Source organism: Lacerta agilis, chromosome 7, assembly GCF_009819535.1.
Source record: "Lacerta agilis isolate rLacAgi1 chromosome 7, rLacAgi1.pri, whole genome shotgun sequence".
Classification (NCBI taxonomy): domain Eukaryota; kingdom Metazoa; phylum Chordata; class Lepidosauria; order Squamata; family Lacertidae; genus Lacerta; species Lacerta agilis.
The window spans coordinates 38,606,700-38,625,667 of record NC_046318.1 but is presented as its reverse complement, the minus strand read 5'-3'; the positions used below and the strand labels follow the sequence as shown (position 1 = coordinate 38,625,667).

At 39.8% G+C, this 18,968-nt stretch overlaps 1 protein-coding gene across 2 annotated transcripts in view; it reads right to left on the bottom strand.

Annotated features, from left to right (window-relative positions):
• The window catches only part of PIEZO2 (piezo type mechanosensitive ion channel component 2), a 207,668-nt gene that overhangs the window by 154,833 nt on the left and 33,867 nt on the right, over positions 1-18,968 (bottom strand). For both annotated transcript variants that reach the window (XR_004427021.1, XM_033154879.1), the window contains exon 2: positions 14,232-14,327. Coding sequence is in view for 1 of the 2 variants with exons in the window: in XM_033154879.1 (XP_033010770.1) it covers positions 14,232-14,327 (96 nt within the window). In the remaining variant the exon portion in view is untranslated. The remainder of the gene's footprint in view (positions 1-14,231; positions 14,328-18,968) is intronic.

Here is an 18,968-nt window from a genome sequence, read left to right as displayed (position 1 = left end):
CATGTGCATTGAATCAGTCCACTCCCAGCCTTGCTGAACACAACAAAGGCCGAAGGGGGCTGCAGTATATAGATGATCAAGAATATGACAACATAACAACATTGTTCCTAATGTATGTCAGAAGTAAGAATGGAATGTTTTATATCTTGTGTTTGATAGTTTGAAAAAAAGATTTATGCACAAACATAAAGTAGCCTGAAAATCTTCCTGGATTTTGTCCACTCTGTTCATGACCTCAGAAGGTGGTGGACTCTCCTTCATTGGAGGTATTAAAATGGAGTTTGGATGGCCATCAGTCAGGAATTTTTAGCTGTGATTCCTGCACTGTAGGGGGTTGGACTAGATGACCCTGGATCCCTTCCAATGCTCTGATTCCATGACCCCTCCTCCCTACTTGCTGCTCCATTAACAGCGACTGCAATGGGCATAGTGGGTGATACAATATCCAAATAAGTAAAAAAAATAAAGAGTAAGAGAAGATACTGCTGTAAAAGAAACTCGGCAGACTCTAAGACAGGGGTCCCCAAACTAAGGCCTGTGGGCCGGATGCGGCCCAATCGCCTTCTAAATCCGGCCTGCGGACGGTCTGGGAATCAGCGTGTTTTTACATGAGTAGAATGTGTCCTTTTATTTAAAATGCGTCTCTGGGTTATTTGTGGGGCCTGCCTTGTGTTTTTACATGAGTAGAATGTGTGCTTTTATTTAAAATGCATCTCTGTGTTATTTGTGGGGCATAGGAATTCGTTCATATTTTTTTTCAAAATATAGTCCGGCCCCCCACAAGGTCTGAGGGACAGTGGACCGGCCCCCTGCTGAAGTTTGCTGACCCCTGCTCTAAGAAATATGCAGGTTGCTTTTCAAATCAGAATTCTCTGTTGAAATAACTCTGAGTAAATATGATCAGTGTTGGATCCAGAAAGCCAAGCATCAGTACACTAATGAACCTCAAATATTGCACCATTCAGATTAGTATCTGTCTTTCAATGTTGAAAGACTAGGAATACAGGCACAGGCTTCTAGGAATGCTCCTCCCAGGGAGGCTCGCCTGGCACTGTTTTTATGTATATTTAGGCCCCAGGCAAAAACATTAATCTTCCACCAGGGCTTTGCCTAATTAAACAATCTATGGCCTTTTAAACTGTATGGGGAGGTGCTGTTTTTGTTTGTTACTATGATATGTATTTTTATATTGCAAACTGCCCAGTGGTCCTCAGATGAAGGGCAGCATAGAAATTTAATTAATCAATAATAACAATAGTTATAATAATAACAATAGTTATAATAGGCTGCCTCCAACAAGCTGGAAGGGAAAGGCCCATTCCCCATCATCTGTCCATTGTGTGTGCATAAGAACCACACATTTATAATTAGATGCATAACCAACAAGAACCTTAACAACAGGCTTATAAAGAAAAGGTTCCCCAGCAAACTACTGCTTTTAGTATGGAACTAAAACCAAAAACACAATGCTGAAGAGCTGATTCAGGCATTTTCTGGTACAGGAAGCTAGTACAGCCAATATACTATCATTAGCATCTGTTTTTGTTATAAGGTGGTCTAAATTAACTTTGAAAGCGTACAAATATCCCTATTCTTATATTCTCATTAACAAGTGTCACAGTGCTGGCAGTGTCCAGCCAGCCCCTGGCATACATTATACATATACATATGTATATGTATATGTATATGTATATGTATATGTATATGTATATGTATATGTATATGTATATTTTGTCCTTTCCCCTATGTGCTTTCACATATAAAATATATGTGAGAGGTACAAGTAAAAGTGCAGATGGCTCACTCCTCTGCTTTTCATTATAGTTGTACCATTCAACTCCTGGAACTGTTCGAAAACCAAAGTGTGGCTTTCGATTGGCTGCAGGAGCATCCGGAAGCCGTGAAAGCCACGCCAGACGTTCAGCTTCCAATAATTGTTGGAAAACCGGAACACTCCCTTCTAGGTAGGAGCCGATTTGTTCGGGAGCCAAGGCATTTGGCTTCCAAGGTATCACTGTACTTCATCTCATTCAAATAGCTATCTTAGACATAATCTCCACACAGGAGCACAGACTTGGCCCCAGATTTTGGGTGCCCAGCGGTGCACGTGACATAATATGACATCTGACGGCACATTACATCACACGCACTCCAGCAGCTCCTTGGGAGTCTCGGAAGTCACGTTGAAGGCCTTGTGAGGTCTCGGATGCAATGTCCAAAGAACCACGAGGCTTCAGATGCGACTTCCAAGGCCGTGTGAGGCCTTCAATATTACCTCTGAAGCTCTGTGAGGCCTCTGATGCAACTTCTGGGGCCTCATGAAGCACCTGAAGTTGCGTCAGAGGCCTGGCGGTGTGGGTGCCAAACACTTGCACACAAAAAATGTGGGTGTCCGGGCCCCCAACAGTTGGTGCCAGTGTCTCCACACAATTCGGGGAGGTTCAAGATTGGGAAGATGTGTATATATAAGGTGATAGTGGGGCATGAGCCATGCTTCTCACCACTTCAGAATATTCTCTTCCCAGGCAATAAAGAATAATAAAAAATGAAGGCACACAAACATCTACTTTTCTGAGGCCCATTATAACTTGTAGTTCTCACCAACAGCCACACTAAAAACAAAGTCAAAGTGATGAGATATTGGGTACATTAACTTTAAGTACTTGTCCATATGATGGGTAAACTTCCCCAAACATTATTGTGTACTTTGTTCACCGAAAGAGGTTGGGGAAACACACCTGAGTATGACTGTCTATACTTTAGCAATGAAAAATGGGAACATGTAACTTTGTCCCCTGGCAAAATCAGCCTCTCAGGCTATACTAGGGGTCAGCAAGGATTACCTCGCCTGGGCCAGTTCACTCCAGCGGAGATCCCTCCGTGGGCCGGATCGTGTGTGTTTGTGAGTGCGCCAACAATTTCCAGTGTCTGCGCAGACATGATTTTCGGCGCCGCAGAAGCAAGTCCCTATGGGGACTTGCCGAGCGGGTGGTTCGGTTCAGGGGCATCTTGTGGGCCGGTTAAATGACCCCCCCATGGGCCGCTTGTGGCCCATGGGACTTAGGTTGCCGACCCCTGGGCTATACAATATCTGCTTTGGCAATTCATGCCCCTCCCCACAGACAATTTTATGAATCTTTATAATAGCAAAGGGTAACTGCTTTTAGATGTTTTTAATTGCATTTGTTTATAAAATGTTTTAACTGTTTTAGAATGTGTTTGCTTTGTTTTATTTTTAAATTGTGTATCTGTTTGCTGCCCTGGGTTCTTTGGGGGCAACAGTTTTTTAACAACAGTTCATTTTTTGAGACACATTTATTTATTTATTTGTTACAGAAAACCTTTTCACCCCAACACTTAAATATGCACTTGAACCCATAAAACGAAGCCAAAAGTGACAAAACCAAAGCATGCTTTGCTAAAACAAAAATGCCTTAGTTTTAGCAGTGTCCAAAGTAAACTTTTGACTATGCGTAACATTCTTTTACAAAATAAACTCAAGACTTTTGCCAGCAATAACCTATATACTGATGTGGTATTAAAAGAAACTTGGACGCTTGAACTGGGAGACAAACTGTCAACCAACCACTAATTGGATTTTATGATGTGAGTCACAGCTTAGCAATTTCCTAGAATTTAATCACAGTGCACCCAAAAAGATCAATTAAAGAACAGCCTCAGAATTTGTTAAAGCCCTGTGTAGCATGGGGTAAAACAATGATCTCAGTAAGTTCACCAGAGAATTTTATGAATGAACAAAGAAAGGATTTTTAATGATAAAGGCAAGAGTCATTTCATTCCCTTTCATTGTTTTTTGAGTAGCAACTAAGCTTTTTAAGTGAGCTATTGGACTCTGAGAATATATTGTTTGTTACTATTTACTGATTTTATACATGGATGTGAGTACTGTCTGCAGTGAGTTAGCACAATGTATAACAATTTGGGCTACTGCTAGCTGGGAGATGGAGTACAATTTTGCATGCCAGACCTGTATTTATTTACTGCACTTATACCCTCCCTTCCTCAGAGTCAAAAGTAGCTTACATACAAGGACCATGTTGTCTCCTACCCACAAAACTTTCAGGACCAGAGCAACTTCACCTTAGCAACTCAAGATCATCCTGTGGGGCAAACATAGCCCATGGTTCTTTTCCCAGTGAAGTACAAGATGAGAGAAGTTGATCACAAATTATGAACTTACAATTAAGTACAGTAACATCACCCTTACCCTAAAAAACACCAACATCCGAATAACATTTATACTCTTCTGGCACAAAATACTGTCTAGGGTTTTTGGTTTTTTTTAATTTGTCTTTCAGTCATACAATCTGTTTCGGGACTTGCTACACCAATTCACAGTGGTTTCAGACAGGCTCCTAAAGACTGAGCAGATGAAATCAATAGTGTGTCCAAAATTCAAGAAGGTGATTTCTACACATGCTGTAGAGGAAAGTGATGGGCAGATGGGTTCGTCAACCTTGGAAGATAACCCATTTAGGAGAAGGAAAACTCTGATCCTAAATTTCTGCTGTTTTGTCAGACATCTTGTGGGAGGAGGCTGAGGAGTAGACCCTACACAAATCCAGAGTAGAGTCCCTAAGACGGTTGGGTGGCGCCTTGTATGCTTCCTTTATGCAACTCCTGCAGTCAAATTGATGCCAAACATATTGCTTTGCTTCCCTCCGAGCCACATCAGTAAGGCCAAAAAGTGGGCCTTGTCGTCTTGGCAGTCCAGGACCTCCATACACACTTCTCAGGCTTGCACCCCAGGAGAGGTCACTTTGGTGCTGCTAATGCAGGTGTTTGACTTCACTCCCAGAGGCCTACTCCACTGTCTCTCAAGACAAACAGATGCCAACAACAAGGTTCAGTGAAGTGAAAACAGTGTCATATTAAGCCCTGTGGGAATTCTCCATGTGTGGGTACCAAACCCATGGTGCAAGTCTTACACTATATGGTACAAGTTTAGAGGTGTGTGGAACTGTACTTAGTTTATCTATCCTTTGCAGAGGGAAAATAGTCCTCTTAATCTCATGTCTTTATTCTTTGAACCCAGGCACACCCACTTTTTACATACATGTATAGGGCACTGAAGAAGGGGCAGAAACAATTTTAGAATGACTGCAGATTATAGCTTATTATTATTCTGTCTTTTCATTCATGTGATATGTTTAGCTGTTTCTTAATGTGTGTTTGGATGGTTCATCTGTCTGCTGGTGTAATACAAAGATCAAAGGACACATTTGTTAATTGATTAATGTAATCTGGCAAATAATGCTTCCATGTAATATTGTTAAAATTGGCTTGTTTGCACTTCATTTTAAGGGTATTGCAATAGCACCACTGAGAACAGCCTTTGCTCTCTGCATGCAATTGTCAGTGCATGCATGACCATTAAAAGCCTTCTGGATGGACTACATGCTTGATATTTTATGGACTACATCTGAGCTGATGACAGATCATTTAACACTATTCAAATGAAAAGACATAAATCAGCACTTTTAACCATCTTCCCAATGCTTTCTCGTGCACAAACAAGATAAGCCAGCCTACTGAACTCTTAACATGTTCTCACTTCTCAAGAACCACTAGCAGTTTGCCATAAAATTGCATAACCACCAGAGTTACACACACACACACACACCCTAAATAATTTGATCCTAGACTCTAACTATAGATTCCATTCCCAACCATAAAGGAAACACTATTCCATCTCACCCAAGACTAATTAGGTGTTTGGGACATCTGAGCAAGAGACTTTCAGTGTCTTCATCCCAAAAATACGTTGATGGAAATGAGGAAAGTTGGGCAGGCAGTAGCTCAATTTTGTCACACATGCACACACGTACAAACGCAATACCTGTGGCAGTTTCAGCTCCTTACCACTACTATTACCAGTGCTCTCCACTTGCTTCTCTTCTGGATGAGGAACAGGCACTAGCATTTGTTCATTTGCCCACTCACTCTCTTAAGCCCAATAGGATGGCAATAGAAGCCAGGCAGAGAGGAGGATCAGTAGCAAGTGCTGCTGCCAATCCACTGCGCCAGGAGAGAATGCAATTGCCAGATTGGTCTGAAAAGGAAGTAAGTGGAAAGGAATCTGGTAACAGCAGTGATAGAAGGAGCAGTCTCAGCCATCCAGCAGAAATTCTGTGAGGCTTCAGTAGGCTGTGTATTAAGATCAGACTGGCTAAGTTTGAACAAAGTTTAATCTAAACAATACAGTGATTGGTGCAGAGGGGGTTTGATGAAAAAGTCAGTTGGTCATCGGTATGGACACATGCACCCTGAAGGGTCAGGTTTGCAGTATGGGACTATTCATGGCTCCAGCAATGCTACAAGGCAGCTGTGACCTAGAATGACTTTAACCAATTTCTGCTGGTTTGCCAGCTGCACTCAGTGCTGGAAGACAGACATGGCTACTATCATCTATGCTCTGACAACTTCTAGATTAGACGATTATTGGTTTTGCTAAAAGTTCAAGAAACTCTCACCAAAATCAGAAAAGCTAGTCCTCCAAAAACATACCATTTAACAATCAGTTTAGCAATGAAGGCAAAGACAATTAATTCACACATCCAGATTGTGAAGAACAATTACTGTTTTAGTAACTATTACCCAGAATTGATTAATGGACCTGCACCATTACAGAAACTCTTAATAACAAGCTCTGGTTTTATTTACTTTTTGCTTTGGTTTTTATACTTTAACAGTGCAAAACACAAGCACACTGATTGATTGATTGATTGATTGATTTATATTAAATTTATATTCAGCTCTTTCTCATAAAGGAGCCTTGTTGAAGAGTCTTATGTCAGAAAATTGCACACATACTGTGTGTATGTACTGAGATTTGGTCCAACTTAGGTCTGACTCTAAATATATATATTTGAAATCAGGACAGCCCACACAAGAAGTTTCTGTCCTCTGGTGCTTCAGGGCACAACAACCGTCTCTGTGATCAATGCAATTTCCGCATAGCACTGAAGGAAGCAGAAGTCATGCTAGGCTGAAGAAGAAAGGACCACAGCCTTAAATGCCATTCTCCACTACAGCCTTGGAATTGGACAGCTACCACCTCTGAGGAAGCCAATCTCAACCTTCAAAAGTATTTTGCAGCATGTAAGCAACTTCTGTTCTCAGATGACTTTCAAGTGGACTCTTATTCGAGCTTCAAAGATCACCAGATTTCCCCAAACTCATTGCAAGTTATACAACTTCAACAGAAACTAAACGGCTGAAAATTGTTACACTTGTATTCAGGATTCCAAACATTCTGGAGAGTTTCTATGATACAGGAATAATAGTGATCTATCTCACAGACTTGGCAGGTGGATGAACATGACAATTTTTAAAGCATCTTCATAATTAGAGGTGGGATATAAATGGTGAATTTAAATATAAATGGAAATTAAACAAACCTTTCTAATGCAATACAGCATGTGCCTCTTGTATCAAATATGCTTGTGAAATGCACATACACACCATTTATATGAGCAGTGCTACTTCAAAGTGTATTTAGGCTTGTAGCCTACTTTTTTTGGTTTTATATATCTATATCTTAAAAACAGGGAAATTGTTCCGCATCAAATCAAGCCTGTACAACCTGCAACTCACCAAGCGGAATGCAGCCCAGCAGCTGTGTATGGCAGACAACCAAAAGGTCTCACTAAACCTCTCAATTTTCTTGCTTCCCTGGTACACTTAAGAACAGGGTGATCACTAAGCACATGGCAGAACACAATACATGGCTGGTGGGCCCAGTTCACAAAATGCAAGCATGTACTTCAACATCCAAACTTTAGGCTGTATTAAGCAAACTTTTACTCAGAGTAGACCCATTGGTATTAATAGTCATCATTCACTTAGAACCATTATTTCAGTGGGTCTACTGAGTGAAATTTAGTTGAATACAACAAAACCTATTATTGATTTTAGCCTTGAGCATGTTACAATTTGTGGTTTTAAATAGGGTTGGGGGCATTCTACTCTGCAGACAACTTTCAATCCAGCCTTAGTTTTCCTCCTCAGTGTGATTTAAAAGAAGCAAATTAACTAGAATATCCAAATTTCATCTGAATGCTGTATCTCCCTAACTACCACGGGGAAATGGAGGGGAGTGCTTAAAATCAAATGCCTAGTGTGGCACCATGGTCAAATAAATACCAGTACAGCTTTCATTCATTAGTGTTCCCTTCTGAACTAACTAGGAGAGGTTCACGGCAAAAACTAAATAGGTTGGGAATTTTCACTAGGGTATAATGTCTGAACCATTTCAGAGAGTGAGAGGAGCAGTTTCTCATCTGAGAAATATAAAGGTGTAACCACAGCCATTTTCTTCATTGCCCACTTCAGATGTAGAACAAGCTCAATGTTGTTTGCAACAAAGTATGGGAGAGGTAAGCCTTCAAGCAAGAGAAATAAGCTGTGAATAAATATAGTCTATTTATTTATTTAAGAGGAAGGAAGTTTACCACAGCAGACAAATTTCAACTAGCACCAACTAGACAGTCTTCTAACAGTGAAGAGATTTATGGCACTAAAAGCAGTGCGACAACAAATGGTAGCATTGTCACAGTTCAGCTTGCCTGCCAATAGTGTACTGAGCCCTTTTAAAGAGCTCCTTCAGACATGTTCCTGGCTAGCTGCAGTACTGTCTACATGGTCAATCCAGACTCTCCTGCATATTCTTCAGCAAGGCCGTATCAACAGCCAGATAATGGGAAACGGCTGCAACTACTTTTTTGAAAGAACTAAAAACCTGGCAAAGTTTACAGTGGAATGCATCTTGCCTTTATGTTGAGCCTAATAACAAAAATATATACCTAATGATGTATTGGATCACCCTCCCCGCTTTTTATGATGACATAATAAAACACAATTGTTTAAACTATAGTACTATTTAAAGGGGAGGCCCAACAAAGTGTTCTAATGAAAAACAGATGTATGTAGCTCTGTGTCTGCTACTATTTTATTTTTCAATATCTAAAAATGTCAACAAGCCACATTAACTTCCCCCCTTTGCTCACCCTTGAGTATGCTACCACCCTTGAGTATGCACACAATCCAGACTCCTTCCAACACAGCACAATTAAATGAAATGCAAGTGATAATCTTCGTTTTCTTTGCTTTTTTAGATAAATGAAATACAAAGTGCACTTCATGTGTTATCAGTATGATCCAAGCTGCTGCTATCAATCTTTCCCTTAAAAATAAAACAGAAAATGCTTCTCATCATACACATAGAGATGATGGCCTTATTGCTGATAGCGTAGGTTAGCATCTGTAGCGATATCACACACAATCTACTGTGTGTTGGCAGTGGCAGCCCCCGCCGAAGCCTAGCTTACTGGGGTTGCATGGCAGGGGAGGACAAGGTGCCCAAGACGTGCTGTTCTATAGGATTCCACAGCCCAAGGCAGCTGCTTCAGTCTACCTCATTGGGCATGTCAGCTCTGTGTAATGGAACCCTATGATGACACATTGCATCTTGTAAAATCACTGGAAAAAGATGGAGGGAAAGCTTTGACCTTCCCTGAAAACTGTTCACAGTTTCCTTAAAAGGCCCACATCCGTTTTTAAGAATCACTGCTATAAAAGCATACGTTCATTTAAAGTATTTTTTCAAACCCACTTTAGAAAAGTGTTGTTCTTCAAAACTACCATACTGCTACCACTCAGTTATGAAACACCTCAATTGTGAAGAACACACACCTCTGAACATGAACCATTCCCTCACCACTGAGTAACAAACATACACAGAATGGACTGAGGCATATCTGAGAGGCTTTCAGGCAGACTTGTGCTCTGAAGAAGAAGAAGAGTTTGGATTTGATATCCCGCTTTATCACTACCCGAAGGAGTCTCAAAGCGGCTAACATTCTCCTTTCCCTTCCTCCCCCACAACAAACACTCTGTGAGGTGTGTGGGGCTGAGAGACTTCAAAGAAGTGTGACTAGCCCAAGGTCACCCAGCAGCTGCATGTGGAGGAGTGGAGACACGAACCCGGTTCCCCAGATAACGAGTCTACCGCTCTTAACCACTACACCACACTGGCTCTGCCAACTCTTATTTAAATAATAATAATTACCCAAATATTTGAGGTACTACTATGAAAGCAATTAAAAGGGCAGGGTGACTTCACTGCCCAATCTTCATCTTGTTTTTGTGTAAGATATAAACTTACAGGGGGGAACTGACTTTTGTGCTGCCTAAAAGTGGATCCTGTGATTAAAAAAATGGGCTGAATGTGGAGTGAATTGCCCCAGATGGTAATTTTTATTCCACTGTTGGTTTGCAATTTGAGAGTCATGTGAATTAAAGATTCAGGGTGAAGCAAACTTTTGAAGACCTGCCCTTAAATCAATTACGTCAGCAACCGTGATTTATCTGGCAGAAAATTATGTTCTGCAGTCTTTGCTCACCATCCCACTCTTCTCCACACCACCTCCATAAAGATAGATAGATAGATAGATAGATAGATAGATATTTAATTTGACAGAATGTTTGAAGAGGAATGGCTTTATTTTATGGGCGGAAACAACATAGTTTGACAACAGATTGATTTCTTCCTCTCTCCCCATGTTCTTTGTTCTACTGAGTGGCTAGATCTATTTTTGTGACTTTTCTTCTTTGATCACTGAAAGGTGGAACAGGCAACACTGTAAATGTGAGCTCACTAGGGTAGGGAAAGCCAGTGTGGTGCCCTTCAGGTGTTGTGTGCTACAACTCTCATCATCCCTGGTTGTTGGTCATAACAGCTGGAGGTGATGAAATTTGAAGTCCAACACATCTGGAGAGTGCCACATTGGCTATTCCTGCACTAGAACATATTCACAAAAACTCAGCCTAGGGGACTTTTAGGAACAACGTTTTACAGGAAGGGATACTTTCCTTTGGTCATATTGATTTGAATAACAGTATGTTTTACTGCTTATTACCTTTATGATGTTAGTGAAATAGCAGTTTCAAATACTACTATTAAAATACAGAACTCAGAGTATTTAAAATCTTTAAATCAGCCAGTTCTGTAGTTTTCATATGTGAGAAGTGTTACAAGTAAATAGGAAGACAGGGAAATCATGCAGGCAAATGAGAAATCCAGGTGCAATGGAAAATAAGAGGAGAAACAGCTGTTTGTAGAAGAACAAAATGGCACAGGAAGGAAGAGAAAAAGTGAAGATCAACGAAGTACAGTTTTAACATTAAGTAGAACAGGGAAATCATCACCTTCCAAAATCTACATCATACTAGAGGAAAAAGAAATAACTTAAGGAAGAATTAAATTAAGTGAACTGTATAAAGCCTAGTTACCCGAATAAACTAGTGAGTGATGGGAATAAAAATAGTGCAAAGGCTAAACAGAAGCATGCAGAAAAGCACAGAAAAGACAGGAAGGTAGAAAGCAGTGTTTCCTCCCTCATTTATTTTATAGCAAGTTTGCTTTGTGAACATTTGACTGTGATTCACCACTGAGGTATGGCAACTTCAGAAATAACAATAACAAATAACCCCACTTCCTGTCCCCTTTGAGACAGACAGAATGTGTGTGCTTATGTGTTTATAAATGCACACACATGTATGGGAAGACTTCACAGTAACTGTTTTCACACGAGTCTCTCTGACACAGTCTGCAGCATAAAACCAGGACCAAATCACAGTTCATCACACAAGCAGTGAGATAATAGTGACTGTAATATTAATTTGGATGCAATAAACTCAGGTTCAAACCTTAGCTAATAGGTTTACTAGGTTACCTTAGGCAAGTCACTAACTTCCAGTGTAATCCTATCCACAGGATTGTTACTAGGTTAAAAGAGCTTTGAGCTTCTGCAAAGAAAGTATGTGAAAACACTGGTGTGTATCTAGGAACAGACATGTGCAGGGATGGGGAGTAGGGTATTCTTGCCTCGGAGGGTTAAGGTGGCCAGGGCCCCCCACCAGGAACCAGCTGCTTTTTTTGTTTCAATTTATAACTTTATTCTAACTAGACTCCCACCCTGCACCTCAGACAAGCTCTGCATGGGCTTGCCTAGGATTGGGCAGGTAATTGGGTACAATTCACCTCTGGCTAGACTCCAGAGCTACTTTGAATATACAGTGGTACCTCGGGTTACAAACACCTTGGGTTACAAACGCTTCGGGTTACAGACTCCACTAACCTAGAAGTAGTACCTCAGGTTAAGAACTTTACCTCAGGATGAGAACAGAAATCACACGGTGGCGGCACAGCAGCAGCGGGAGGCCCCATTAGCTAAAGTGGTACCTCAGGTTAAGAACGGTTTCAGGTTAAGAACAGACCTCCGGAATGAATTAAGTTTGTAACCAGAGGTACCACTGTAGTAAGAACGCTCATTTCCACCCAAAATGTGGCACTACAGAAGACATTGAAAATAGCCAAGTCAGTTGCACAAAAGTCCAGATCTAGTAGTATTCACTAGGCAATTTGGTACAATGGGCTGAAACTGTATTTTGAATCCCTTCCCCTTGAAGGGATATTAGGAACCAGAAAGCTTGGATGGCGCATATTCCTTCTATGGCAAACACTAAAATTGCTGCTGCCTGCAACTTCCTGTTAAGAGTGGACGCCAAGTTACTACAGTAACTAACAAATGATATCTGGCCCACAGCTTTCTAGAGAAATGAAAGCTGTCCCTCAACACTGATGAGCATTGCCCAGATGGATTATCTGAAAGTAAAGTTAGCCAGTATAAAACATTAAAAGAAAATAGTACTGTATTAAAATTATGAGCTAGAAGATTAAGGATGGCTGTCAAACATTAGTAGTGTTTTGCTTACAGAGAATTGCGGTGTTTAGGATGTCAATCATCCTTCCTGCACAGAAAGGGCCAGAAAAGAAATCACATAAAATGAAGATCATAAAAAGATTATGAATCAGAAAACTGCACCCATATTCCCTAAGGTGCTCAACCTAGCCACTCATCTGTCATATTTACCATTTTAAGAGACACTTTAGCCCACATCTAGACATTTACTGTTGGATTTGTGTTTTGTTTTTTGCTCTGTTCTTATAATTTTTTTGTAATAAAGTGTCTGACAGATTTAGCAACATTGTGAATTTCTAACACATGGAAGCTTTCATTTTTCGCTTATGTATTTTGCTTGCAAAAGCTCACCAGGAACTAAGTCCACACATTTATTATAGGAACTTTTCAGAGTACACAAAGAATAACACACTGTTTCCCCCTTCACATCGGTCTTCTTAAATGTATTGTCAAAAAAAGGAGAAGTAAATGTTTCCACCATAAGTAAAATATCATGGATGGACTGCATGATCCTATTCTGTATCTCTCAAGGCTGAATTCTCTTGCTGCTGCTTCCGAGTTTGGCAGTGTGGAGAGTGCTGTAGGACAGGGCCTGTCCCACACAGGTTATTAAAAGAAATTGAGCAAATCTTCACTACTATAGTAGACTGTGTGCAAACACATACAGTATGCAATGCCTGTCAGCTTCCAATACTTTCTCAAAGAGTGCATGTGAGTTAAACAAAGACCTTAATAAGTTTTGTTTTATTTGTTTAATCCAGTGTTATGCTGACAGACAATTATTATTTTCTACCTTAGACATGAACATGCAGAGTTAAGCCAATGGGGGGTTAAAAAAGTACAAGAACTAAACAAATTAAGTTTTAGAAACAGCATTTGTACCTTGATTCTTAGTGAAAGGCAGCACACACAACATAAAGTGTGGAAAAGGAAACTGTGGGTATAATTCAATGTTATGTATTTCAGCTTGCCAGATGGAACTGCACCTCCCTCCCTGCACAGTTCTGAGGGTTCTCCCAGCCTCCCACCTATGACTCAATTTCAGGGGTGTGGAAGGAGGAGAGGAGAAAACTTCATTGCACGAACAGAAGTCATTACTCAGGGCTTCTGCTGATGAGTCTTGTCTAGTGAATCCTGCCCTTTAGTTCAAAAATACATGAATATTATGCTTATTCAACAGAAATTAAAAGCAAAAAGTGCCATTTAAATAAGTCTTGTTCATTCATTTCAATGGATATACTATGAGTAAAGCTTAATTTAATACCACCCAAAGAAACTGGATTAATCAAACTGTAATTACTTACTGAAGTGTTTAGTTTGTCCATAGTTTCATTTCTCTCTCAGATATATAGCCCACTATTTTAAAAAAGGGTTTCTGTAGCAACTTAATTTTTCACATCAGTTGCATCTATCTGCACCTTTTTTAAAAGCCAGAAACACGCTTACCTTGCATTGTTGTTTTTGTAGGTTCCGAAAAAAGAGGAATGAGTAGCAGGTAGATGAGGTAGACAAATGAGAGTCCATTGTAGCGGAACGCACATGCTGTACAGAGAAAGAGAGAAATGCAGAAGAAAAGTGGATTAATGCTAATATTTCAGGGAAATGATTGCACATTCAACTGACCAGTGTATTGACATATGTTGCATTTCCATTACATTAATTTGGTCTACAGACCATATATACATTGAAATGCATTTTTCTTTCATTGTATTTTATACTTATGCTCATACATTTTGTAAATTTATTAGACAGTCTTAATATAGAAGTGATTAATAAACTTATTATTATCATCACCATCCATAGTGTAGGGTTATCAAGGTGACTGCAGCAAAAGGAAAAGGAAAAGACAATATACCTGTACACAGATTATGCCTTTTAAAATGAGAATATAACAAAATCCACAAACAAACAGTTAAAACACAGGTAATTTTGACTCGGAACTCATCTCTCATTTAATAATGAATGGCTAGACTAGAACAAGAAGCTGACTGTATTTTCTGTGATCGTAGGGTTGGAATTTGCTATTAAGATTTGCTATAAGAAAATTCATCTGAGTTCCCCACGTGTAGACAAAGTACTGGGAAGATAACATTTTGATTGAGCTGTTTTTGTAAGGACAAACTTTCAAGTGTCAGGGCAGCCCTGTAAATTGACCTCCCATAATTTGTAATAATGAAACATTTACACTAACCATTGAAGATACTCTAGGAACATTCAATTATGCTCAATACCTAGCAGGTCAATAATCAATGCTAGGTTGTAGTCCAAAGAACAGAAGTGACCAAACCATAAGTAAGGATGGCATTATGATTTGGAGAAAATATGATATGACTTCACAGTGAGCTATAACACAAATTTATTGTATGAATTTAGAAGAGTTGTTATTAAGCCCTGTGGCTTATTAGAGAAATTGGAAAACTGAATCTTCCACCAAGATAATTAAATAAAGCTTTCTCCGAAAGTGATTTGTGCCTCAAAATGCATTTAACACGGGGAGGGGTAAAAAAAAGAAAGGGGGAAAAGGCATTTAACACATTATTAGTACTCAAAGCTTTTAATTTAAAGGCCGTATGCACAACAGGATCATCCTTTTATCTCTCAGTCTACACAGCTCTCTGTAGAAACTTTATCAAGTGTGTGTGATGGGGTTACAACTGGATAGGAGAAATCCAAAACAAGCTTCTTTCATGTGCAAACAACCTCTACACATGCAAGGAGGTCTTGGGATTGAAGCCAAAGTGTTAGCTGTACTCAAAAGTTGTGCAAATACTCACACACAAAATCATGCAAACATATGAACACAAATCAGGCTTTATCAGTTTTCTTTTTCTTTTTCTACATGTTGGAAAGCAACATTCATTTAATCAAAACACACACACAGACTAACCCACATAGAATTTTGTAAGTAAATCCCAGCATACTAGTACTTCTCCTGTAGCAGCAGTTATAAGTCAACCTTTTCTTTACAAACAAGAAATAAGTTAATTGTACAGTGGGGCAAAACAGCAGATAGTTCAAAGTTTAATTTTTTATGGTCAGTATTGCACAAAAATAATATACGTACATAAAGCCACAGAACTTTTTTTTTTCATTGTCATTATTGTATTTTCCATTTAAGAATATTGGTCAGTGAGACACTGAATCAAGCAGAAGTTTCAGTATATCAATAAATATGTGTCTCTGGGCTGTTCTGTATGGCAAAAATATGGGGGGGGGGAATTAAGAAAAGGAAAAAAGCCAGCTTCAATCAAATGACATGGCAGATGTTGAAATGTTATGAGGCCTACAACAGTCAGCATTTTCTCGTCAGATAAGCCAAAAGCAGAGGTGTCAGTGCAGGAATACTGTAGATATTTTTATTTATTTTCACACACAAGAACGTAACTCTCCTCACTTAAATCAATAATATATCTCATAACTGAAAATCATTCCATGCAGAAATAAAGAGGTGGTAAACTAAAGTTGACATCTTTTATCAATGTTTAGTAGCAGTAGACCAGTGTTACCATTTCACTACTCTCAGCTTCAAAAGCATCTGAGGCAACATTTAAATTATAAATTGAGTGGACATAATTATGTAAGTCCAGACAACAGAACTGAACATCACACATTAACATACTAGTGTCAATTCCATGGGAAAGATCTATACATTCTGATTGCACTAATGTGGTTGGGTTATTTCAGTATTGACCCAGCCACATAGGAGAAATCAGACTTCAACAGGCTGCAGATGATGATGATGATGATGATGATGATGATAAAGGCCCCTTTTCTTAATGAGCAAAGGCAGTTAACTTGCCCCCTCACCCCTCTACCTATTTTAGCCTAGCAGCCAACAAAGGCATTTGCAAGTGGACATGGGTTTCCAAATATACTTTGTCCTCTTATCACATAAGAATACTTATAGGATTTGGAAACAAATGAGAAACTGCGCACAGGGGCAGATTCTTTAAAAAAAAAAAAAAAACCACCCTCATGGGGATCCCTGGAAGAAGCAAGAAATCATTAGCTGCATAACTTGCCGTTTAGCACAAATGAAGCTCCCATCAAGTGAGCAACACATTACAGAATAATGTGCTGCATTGTTTTTCAACAAATATTACAAGAAGGAAACAGGGTCAAACTGTATGTTAAGCAGGAATGGTGGATTTTGATTCCTTACTGCAAAAGAGGCCAGACACTTTAAATGACCTGTTGTTGGACTGGAGACTGTAAGAAGAGATGTGGAATGAGAGGCGGGGGGGGGGGGGTAAAGGAAGAGCGGGGAAGTATTCTTATTACAGCTCTGTTGTATTATTGCCCATATGCAATAATGGTGTGTGAGAGGATATATGAAGTAACCAGAATAGGGGGGTTATAGATCCTAGTAGAGTAAAGTCATTAATAATGAAGGAAGGAAGAAGTCAGGACCCCCCCCCCCCCGGGTCATTTGACAATCCTATGAAAACCACTGCTACAATAAAGTAAGGATCATAGCTTTGTAACTGGTCACCAGAATGCATGCCCCAAATCAGCTTAATGTGAATGCCGATATAAAGCCACTTTAAGCATTTGTTTAAAAAATGGAAAAACTGGGTAAAAATGCCTGGAAACAAACAAAGATAAATTCAGTCTTGCCAGTATGGGCAGAATTGTGCATGGCAATCTATTTCCAAGGCATGTTAAGATGGAGAGAATGCTTCTTGGAGAATTTGTTATTCTAATCCAGAGCTTTCCGAACTTTTCATGTTGGTGACACACTTTTTAGACATGCATTATTTCGCAACACACTAATTCAGTTTTACTAGCAAAAAGGAGATTAAACTAACTCCTTTCCAGCCCCAGGAGGATCGTGGGGAGCATTCGCACACGAACATGTCGCGACACACAGTTTGGAATGCTCTAATCTGTTTAAATTTACATGTAGCAAAAGGCATGATTACATACCGTATTCCTCTGGAGCAAAGCCATTATAATCTAACTTAGGGGTAGTCAACCTTTTTATACCTCCCTCCCACTAATGCATCTTTCTTGATGGGAAAATTTCTTTACCGCCTACCAATACTTGATGGAAGGAGGATTCAGCTTGTGCTGTGGAAGCCCCTACCACCTACCTAGCATCCTGAAACACCCACTAGTGGGCGGTAGGGACCAGGTTGACAACCCCTGATCTAACTGATATATCGATTAAGAGGGCTGAGATTTAATTCAGGGAAATAGTGGAAGGGTTTAGTACACCAATACTGTAACAGAATTCCACCTTTGGGAGAAACAATAAAAAGAAAAGATTAACATTCATTACTTGCTGTTTTAGGAAATTTCCCTTATTCACATAGCACATTCTTCCACAATATATGGTGGTGGCCATCAATTCATATAACTTCATATAACTTTAAAGCAAGGGTTGGGGAAATTCATGGGAGAATAATGTTATCAATGGCTACTAGTTCCAATAACTATGTGCTATTTCCAGGATGCCTTTGAATTATGGTGCTGGAGGAGACTCTTGAGAGTCCCATGGACTGCAAGAAGATCAAACCTATCCATTCTCAAAGAAATCAGCCCTGAGTGCTCACTAGAAGGACAGATCCTGAAGTTGAGGCTCCAGTACTTTGGCCACCTCATGAGAAGAGAAGACTCCCTAGAAAAGACCCTGATGTTGGGAAACATGGAGGGCACAAGGAGAAGGGGACGACAGAGGATGAGATGGTTGGACAGTGTTCTCGAAGCGACTGGCATGAGTTTGGCCAAACTGCGAGAGGCAGTGAAGGATAGGCGTGCCTGGCGTGCTCTGGTCCATGGGGTCACGAAGAGTCGGACACGACTGAACAACTGAACAACAACAACAACAACAATTTCCAGGATCAGTACCCCACCCACCAAATATACGAGCATATATTTACAGGTAGCAGAGAGGAGAGTACTGCTTCTATCTCCCATCAACTGAAGCTGCCATCAAAAAGTGGGGCAAAATTACACACAGCCCACCCGCAGAGCTCGCAGCTCTCACAAGGGAGCACCCATGATATTTTTTTAAAAAAACAACAACATAACCCCATACCCTTAAAAACAGAACAAAAAATCAATGCAAATTTTTCATCATCTCCTTGCAAAAAAATGTCCTTTAATATTAAAGTAATATATTATTCTATGTGGTAACATATTTAACACTTTTGAAAAATGAGATTAGTGAAAAAAAATGCC